The sequence below is a fragment of the Lissotriton helveticus genome, chromosome 6 (genome assembly GCF_964261635.1).
Source record: "Lissotriton helveticus chromosome 6, aLisHel1.1, whole genome shotgun sequence".
Taxonomy (NCBI): domain Eukaryota; kingdom Metazoa; phylum Chordata; class Amphibia; order Caudata; family Salamandridae; genus Lissotriton; species Lissotriton helveticus.
The window spans coordinates 511,528,380-511,537,903 of record NC_136067.1 but is presented as its reverse complement, the minus strand read 5'-3'; the positions used below and the strand labels follow the sequence as shown (position 1 = coordinate 511,537,903).

The following is a 9,524-nucleotide window of genomic DNA, read 5'->3' as shown; positions in this document are numbered from 1 at the left end:
AGTAGTGTTGCCGTTAGGTAATTTTTTTATTTAGTATTATTTCAAGTACAACCAGTAAGGCAAGCAGATACAGAGAAGGGAATGCACAAAGAAATACAGGAAAATAGTATGACATACGGAATTGCATATATAAAGCTGAAATTCACATACTGTATAAGTATGAAACAATACATAGTAAGAGTGATTTACATTCTAAACATTCATGTCTTTATAAGTAAACAAAGTGTGTCTTTTTTACACATTTACCTTGCTTTAAGCAAAATCAGCATTATTATTCCTAAAGTAAGTATGATGCCGGAAGTGTAGGCAATTATATAGATCATTGCTCCTAGAAAAAATGGAGAAAAATAGAGAAATTAATCTACACCAAAGACATTTAAAGCACGTTAATTATATTAACATCAAGTATGAGATAGAAAGGGACAAAGTCATTTGCCATTTCTACAGCAAAGCATTTAGGCATAGGATTAGCACAGTGATATCCACGACAAGCTGTAAAATGACCAAAGCCTTTAACTCCTCCAGGCACATTATTACAGCTTTCAATTGGTAAAATACCATCCAAGCCAACCTGCTGACACATGCTAATTCTATGCTTAAAGACATTGATAGAAAAGCAGACATTTTAGGTGAACAAATTTAGAGTATCGCTGGTGTTGTTGAGAGTGCTCTGTACAGGAGCTGCTTTCCACCTAAACTTGAGAACTTCCCAGAGTTCCCTTCCTCCTTTTTACATAATTTTTTGTGTCACTCTATACCTGTAAGGGTTTTTGTTTTGACATATCATGTTATATTCCATATAGGTACTATAATATAGGCCTCGATAAACTTGTTACCATTCAACAATATTCTCTCCCTACATTACCCTTGTCACAGTTTACAGGGATTGACCTTTTACCTAGATATTACACTGCATTCAGAACGCAGCTTTTCTCTAGTTCGAAATCCTATACATTATGCATGAGGGTTCTTGAAAGCACAGCAAGACCACCATCTCCTGTATAAAATCCATGTACAAAGTTCAGGCACAATGTCATCCTTAGGCCGACACAGTAACACAGCAAGGGAGGACCTCTGGGAGATCTATGGGTATATATACATCACATCTTGCTAAGATAGCTAGCAGAGATTGAGACTTCCCGCCCGAGACACTGACCAGAGATGCTGAGGTTCCTGTATGCAGACACTTCAGCTCGCAGTGGTCCAACATCCCTCACGGGGTGTCCAACTCGAGACCAGGACGGGGTCCCACAGTCTCACTTAAGGTAATGGAGTTGACTAGATCCTAGAGAAATTCTTGGCTTAACACCTACACCCATGCTAAGTACATTTAGGTACATCTAGATATGGAGGCATTGTAGAAGTACGCATCTTTTATCATGTGTATAATATATACTTGAATGCATTCATGATTTTAGTACAATGGTAGAACTATGCCATCCTTTTACTTTCATTGTACTGTTAATCATTTATATCTTATACTGTCTAACGGTTGCTGCAGCACATCTATTGTACACCAGAATAACGACTGTTCAATAAATGATTATTGAAAACACCCTGCTTATTTTATTTGGTGTATCAATCAATCAGTCATTTGTTAAGCGCACTATATACCCGCAAGGATCTCAAAGCACTGGGGGGGAGGTGGGGGCCACTATTGTTCGAACAGCCAGGTTTTTAGTGTCCTCCTGAAGGTCGGCAGGTCTTGGGTATGTCGTAGGTTCAGTGGGAGGGTGTTCCATGTCTTGGCGGCGAGGTGGGAGAAGGATCTCCAGCCGGTGGTTGTTTTTCAGATGCACGGGACGGTGGCGAGTGAGAGGTTGGCGGAGCATAGCTGGCAGTTGGGGGTGAAGAAGGAGAGCCGTCCGTTGAGGTAGGCTGGGCCGGTCTTGTGGAGTGCATGGATGAGGAGCTTGAAGGATATCCTCTTGTTGACGGGGAGCCAGTGCAGGTTTCTCAGGTGGGGTGTGATGTGGCCGTGTCATGGTACATCGAGGATCAGTCGTGCTGAGTCGTTTTGGATGCGTTGTAGTCGGTTGATGAGCTTGGTCGGGGCTTCTGCGTAGAGGGCATTTCCGTAGTTGAGTCTGCTGCTGATGAGGGCCTGGGTGACTGTCTTTCTTGTATCTGTCGAGATCCATCTGTAGATCTTGCGGAGCATGCGGAGGGTGTTGAAGCAGGAGGAGGAGACGGCGTTGACTTGCTTGGTCATTGAGAACGTTGAGTCGAGGATGATTCCCAGGTTGCGTGCGTGGTTGGTGGGGGTCGGGGCTGCCCCCAGTGCCGTTGGCCACCAGGAGTCATCCCAGGCTCGCGGGTTGGAGCCGAAGATGAGGACCTCCGTCTTGTCCGAGTTCAGCTTCAGACGACTGATCTTCATCCAGTTGGCGACGGCCTTAATTCCTGGGGCCCTTCGTGAGGGAGAGGATCAGTTGAGTGTCGTCCGCCTAGGAGATTATGTTGAGGTGGTCCTGTCGGGCGACTTGTGCAAGCGGGGGCCACGTAAATGTTGAACAGTGTCGGGCTGAGGGAGGATCCTTGGGGTACACCGCAGATGATCTCAGAGGCTTCGGAACAGAACGTGGGAGGTGGAAGCTCTGGTTCTGCCGGAGGGGAAGGAAGTGGTCCATTCCAGAGCCTTGTCTCGTATCCCTGCGGCGTGGAGGCGTGCGCTTAGTGTGCGGTGGCAGACGGTGTTGAAGGCGGCAGAGAGGTCTAGGAGGATGAGTGTTGCAGTCTCCCCGTAGTCTAGGAGGGTCCTGATGTCGTTGGTGGCGGCGATCTCGGTGCTGTGGTTGCTGCGGAACCCTGACTGGGAAGGGTCCAGGATTCTGTTCTCTTCGAGGTATCGGGTTAGCTGTATCTCTGTGTATCTCCCTGAGTAGAAACTAAGTAAGCACGAGTGGCTGAGCGAAAAGTAGTACATTGTTTCCACAAATGTGAGGCACCTTGGTTGTCATGTTCTGAGGTTGCCAAAAACTATTCTCTCCTTGGTAAGAGATTATAGTGGCACTGTGAGGTAGCTAATACAGAAAGGCTAACATACCCGTTGGGGGTGCTCCCGTGTGCCTGAACAAAGCTATACCTCTCTGAATAGCTCTATTGAGAGCAAAACACGTCAGGGCTGCTTTTATTATTTTCAGGTTGGTCTGGATGCTATTTTACAAAACCAAAACTATAATACTGTGCCTGGAGTGGTAAAAGGCTTTGGTCATTTTACAGCTCGGCATGGATAGAACTGTGCTAATCCTATGCTTAAAGACTTTGCTGTAGGAATGGCAAAATACTTTGTCCCTTTCTATCTCGGCGTGGATGGCACTGTGCTAATTCTATGCTTAAAGACATTGATAGAAAAGCTGACATTTGAGGTGAGCACATTTAGAGTATCACTGGTGTTGAGAATGCTCTCTACATCAGCTGCTTTCCACCTAAACTTGAGAGCTATCCAGACTTCTGTGCTTCTTTTGTTCATAATTTATGTGTTACTCAATGCCTGAACGGGTATATATGTATGTATATATATATATATATATATGTATACATACATATATACATATATACATATATATATATATATATATATATATATATATATATATATATATATATATATATATATATATATATATATATATATATATATATATATATATATATATATATGCTCCATAGTTCACCCTTACTGCCAAAATTCAGGACGGGTGCTCTAGCCGCAAGTACGTGCAGGGTGAAGCCACGGTAAAACTAAAAGCTCAAACACGGCAGCACTCTTGGGACACTGTTGATTTAATTAGCATAGGAGCAAATGCATTTCGGCATGTGGCCTTCCTCAGTGCTCTGCTAGGCTGCACCTCCGATAGCCCATTGATTTTAAACGGTTTTTAGGAGGTTGGGTCGTCGTCATCAACAAAGGACTGTGTTGAATCAGTGTCTTATTTCCACAGTCTCTGGCTACCATCTTAGAATGTGTTCCGTTGAACACGAAACAGAACGTTTTTCAGTTGTTAAAGAGTTCACAGATGAACTTGTAATTCGTTGTTATTCATACATATATATATTTTTATTTATTTATTTTCAGGGGGGGTCCTTGCACCAATAAAGCATTTTTGCTTTGGATTCTTCGTGTGTGCCTCTCCTCTTTTTGAATCGAATGAGGATTTGATGTTGAAGAAATATATATATATATATATATATTACCTACTGGCGATAGCCAGTAGGTATATATAGTTAGGATTTTTTTCCTATGGGATTTTTGAAAATTCTATGTCGAATAACTTTGGCGTTTGAGGACAGAATTGGCTGAAATTTTCAGGAAAATGGAACATTTTGTTTCTGAGCAGCCCCTGAAAATTTGGGGGGGTTTCGTCAAGGGGGGGCCGAGACAAAAGGGGGGTCCCAAAACGTGTTTTTCCCATGCAATTTTCCATAGGGCGGTTGGCCTCACTTTTAGCCTGAACGGCTGAATGGATTTACACCAAACTTGGCAAAATTGTAGGGACTGGTAGCCCGATGTGCCTTTGCTATGTCTCAAGATATAGGCTCCAGTGGTTTTTACGAAAATTAACTTTGAAAAATATATATTGGGCTACATTGGGCTATATATATGTTGGAGCCCAAATGTAGCCCAATGTAGCCCAATGTAGCCCAATGTAGCCCAAAGATGGCCACCAGAGACAAAAAAAAACAAATGTAGCCCAAATATCAGCCAGATGTAGCCCAACTATAGCCCAATGACAGAATGTCCCAGAGTGTTCTAAAGAACAACTAGAGTGCTAACAGTCCTACTTATTACAAAGGTATGGCACACCTGAAGCCATCTTGATTGGAATAAAGTGGTAACTCTTAAAACATTTAATTTAAAAAGGAACAAAATGAGGGGGTTCATTTTGCCATAGAAAGTATGATTAGCGAATATATGCCGAAATCCCGCATACCATCAGTCCGCAAAAAAAATCCTGCATGTACTATTAGGCCGCAAATTAAAATAACGAAAACTTTTAGAACGAATATGCCTTTAGCATACACTAAACAACTAAACTACCCTAAACCCTAAAACACTACCCCCAGCATGACCCTACACTACACAAACAGTACAACACTACCCTAAACCCTAAAAAACTACCCCCAGCATGACCCTACACTACACAAACACTACAACACTACCCTAAACCCTAAAACACTACCCCCAGCATGACCCTACACTACGCAAACACTACAACACTACCCAAAACCCTAAAACACTACACCCCAGCATGACCCTACACTACGCAAACACTACAACACTACCCTAAACCCTAAAACACTACCCCCAGCATGACCCTACACTACACAAACACTACAACACAACCCTAAACCCTAAAACACCACCCCCAGCATGACCCTACACTACGCAAACACTACAACACAACCCTAAACCCTAAAAAACTACCCCCAGCATGACCCTACACTACGCAAACACTACAACACTACCCTAAACCCTAAAACACTACCCCCAGCATGACCCTACACTACGCAAACACTACAACACTACTCAAAACCCTAAAACACTACACCCCAGCATGACCCTACACTACGCAAACACTACAACACTACCCTAAACCCTAAAACACTACCCCCAGCATGACCCTACACTACGCAAACACTACAACACTACCCAAAACCCTAAAACACTACACCCCAGCATGACCCTACACTACGTAAACACTACAACACTACCCTAAACCCTAAAACACTACCCCCAGCATGACCCTACACTACGCAAACACTACAACACTACCCTAAACCCTAAAACACTACCCCCAGCATGACCCTACACTACGCAAACACTACAACACTACCCTAAACCCTAAAACACTACCCCCAGCATGACCCTACACTACGCAAACACTACAACACTACCCTAAACCCTAAAACACTACCCCCAGCATGACCCTACACTACGCAAACACTACAACACTACCCTAAACCCTAAAACACTACCCCCAGCATGACCCTACACTATGCAAACACTACAACACTACCCAAAACCCTAAAACACTACCCCCAGCATGACCCTACACTACGCAAACACTACAACACTATCCAAAACCCTAAAACACTACCCCCCAGCATGACCCTACACTACGCAAACACTACAACACTACCCAAAACCCTAAAACACTACCCCCAGCATGACCCTACACTACGCAAACACTACAACACTACCCAAAACCCTAAAACACTACCCCCAGCATGACCCTACACTACGCAAACACTACAACACTACCCAAAACCCTAAAACACTACCCCCAGCATGACCCTACACTACGCAAACACTACAACACTACCCAAAACCCTAAAACACTACACCCCAGCATGACCCTACACTACGCAAACACTACAACACTACCCAAAACCCTAAAACACTACACCCCAGCATGACCCTACACTACGCAAACACTACAACACTACCCAAAACCCTAAAACACTACCCCCAGCATGACCCTACACTACGCAAACACTACAACACTACCCAAAACCCTAAAACACTACCCCCAGCATGACCCTACACTACGCAAACACTACAACACAACCCTAAACCCTAAAACACTACCCCCTGCATGACCCTACACTACGCAAACACTACAACACTACCCTAAACCCTAAAATACTACACCCCAGCATGACCCTACACTACGCAAACACTACAACACTACCCAAACCCCTAAAACACTACCCCCAGCATGACCCTACACTACGCAAACACTACAACACTATCCTAAACCCTAAAACAATACGCCCAGCATGACCCTACACTACGCAAACACTACAACACTACCCTAAACCCTAAAACATTAGCCCCAGCATGACCCTACACTACGCAAACACTACAACACAACCCTAAACCCTAAAACACTACCCCCAGCATGACCCTACACTACGCAAACACTACAACACTACCCTAAACCCTAAAACACTACCCCCAGCATGACCCTACACTACGCAAACAGTACAACACAACCCTAAACCCTAAAACACTACCCCCAGCATGACCCTACACTAAACAACCACCACAACTCTACACTACACTAACACAACACTACACTACACAACACTACACTACACAATCACTAACCCACGAAAAAATTAACACAAACCCACTTACCTCTCTCGTCATCGTGGTTTTAACAACGCAAATGCATTTACCATACATGCCTTTAAAACGTAATTCTTTGTAAAGGCATGCGCGATAAATGCACATGCGTTTTGAAAAAATGCGGGATAATGGTATGCGAGGTCAATGACCTTGCGGGATAATGGTATGCGGACTGAAAGTCTGCGGGATAAAAAATGCGGGAAAATGGCTGCAAACCATGATTAGCAGCAGACTTCCCTGGTGAGCACTAGCTTTACTACAGTGATCTAATGAGCAACTAGAGTGCTAACATTCAGAATTTATGGCAAATGTGTGACACATCTGAATGCCTTCTTGATAGAACCAAAGTAAACAAGCCTTGAAAATGCAATAGATCTCGCCCTCGTTTAAGTTAAAGCCATTCTGTTTGTAATGAGGTGGCTTTTTAGCTTTGCTTTTATTAGTGTTTTTAAAACTTTCATGTAAATAACATGCATATGTATGCATATATGTATATGTATGCATGCATTTATATTTATATAGATATGCAGATTATATATGTTTATATATGTATATTACCTACTGGCGATAGCCAGTGGGTATATATAGTTAGGATTTTTTCTCAATGGGATTTCTGAAAAGTCTATGTCTAATAACTTTGGCGTTTGTGGACGGAATTGGCTGAAATGTTCAGGAAAATGGCACATTTTGTTTCTGAGCAGCCCCTGAAAATTTGGGGGGGTTTCGTCAAGGGGGGGGCCGAGAAAAAAGGGGGGTCCCAAAACACGTTTTTCCCATTAATTTTTCCATAGGGCGGTTGGACTCACTTTTAGCTCGAACGGCTGAATAGATTTACATGAAACTTGGCAAAATTGTAGATATGGTTTGCCCGACGTGCCTTTGCTATGTCTCAATATATGTGCTCCAGTGGATTTTGAGAAATTAACGTTTAAAAAAATATATATATCTGTGACAGCGCTCCGGTTAGCGCCCCGGTTCGCGTACCTGACGCGTAACAGAACTTTGCGAAGCGAAGCTGATTGGCTCTCCGGTGTCTGTCAACATTCTAAACAGTCCGGAGCGGCCGCCATCTTGTCTCTCGGTACGATCGAGAGACAAGATGTGGTGAAAAACGAAGGGGGAAATGAAGGAAAGGGGGCAAGGTAGACCACTCCTGACCCCCTAGGATTGATGAGGGGGATATTAAAGTGCCCCGCGGGGCAAAAAATAAAAAAATTTTTTTTTTTGCGATTTCATGCCGTAGAGGCGCGTCCCGGTACGCGAACCGGGCAGCTCACCGGGCAGCTCACCGGGCAGCTAACCGGGCAGCTAACCGGCAGCGTAGCTGTCAACATTGTAAACAGTCCGGAGCGGCCGCCATCTTGTCTCTCGGTAGGTTCGAGAGACAAGATGTGGTGAAAAAAGAAGGGGGAAATGAAGGAAAGGGGGCAGGGTAAACCCCTCCTGACCCCCTAGGATTGATGAGGGGGATATTAAAGTCCCCCGTGATTTTTCGCGGTAGAGGTGCTTCCCGGTACGCGAACCGGGCAGCTAACCGACAGCGTAACGGGAGTCCGCCATCTTGTGTTTTTGGAGCGTCCGGTTCGCATACCGGGTAGCGTCCCGGTAAGCGTAACAAGGGGAAAACCAAGAGAAACAGTAAAAAAAAAATTAAGGGAATAGATTTCCAGCAAACTTAGCAAAATTGTAGGGACTGTTTGTTTGATGTGCCTTTGCAAGGCCTCAAGATATGGGCACGTGTGGATTTTGTCTAATTAAGGTTAAAAACATATATATATCTGTAAGCGTGCTCCGGCACGCTTACGTTACGGGTTTTGTTTGCGCTGCAGAGCGGATACGTCACGGTTATGCGACGCGTCATGAGGCGTCTCACGTGGCTACGTGATACGTCACGTAATAAAGAATATATTTTACAGCTATAGATATTAGCTTTTAAAAAACCAATGAAATTCACTGAAAAAACCATAGGTTATAGACCATATATAGTTAGGAATTTGCATTTACAAAACCTTGAAAATTCACTGAAAAAACCATAGGTTAGAGACCATATATAGTTAGCTGGACATTTTATTGACATAAAACCAATGAAATTCCATATATAGTTAGTTGCACTAACTATATATCGCGCACCCGCAATTCACTGCTGATGATGTCACATATTACATCATTCATGACATGGTCAGTGACATCACTGATGACATCACTGATGACATCTCAAATGACATCACTGATGACATCACTGATGACATCTCAAATGACATCACTGATGACATCATGACACACCAATACCAGTTACTACATACGCACTCACTGATTCCTACGTCTACACACACATTCACTCATTCACCCATACAATCACTCATACATACAGTCACTCATTATTACAACA

The 9,524-nt window shown here is 43.6% G+C and overlaps 1 protein-coding gene across 1 annotated transcript in view; it reads right to left on the bottom strand.

Moving 5' to 3' along the window:
• Positions 1 to 242: 242 nt before the first annotated feature.
• Positions 243 to 9,524, bottom strand: part of GFRAL (GDNF family receptor alpha like) — a 1,079,552-nt gene continuing 1,070,270 nt past the window's right edge. The window contains exon 9 of the mRNA XM_078647546.1: positions 243 to 328. Within this exon, the coding sequence (XP_078503672.1) occupies positions 243 to 328 (86 nt within the window). The remainder of the gene's footprint in view (positions 329 to 9,524) is intronic.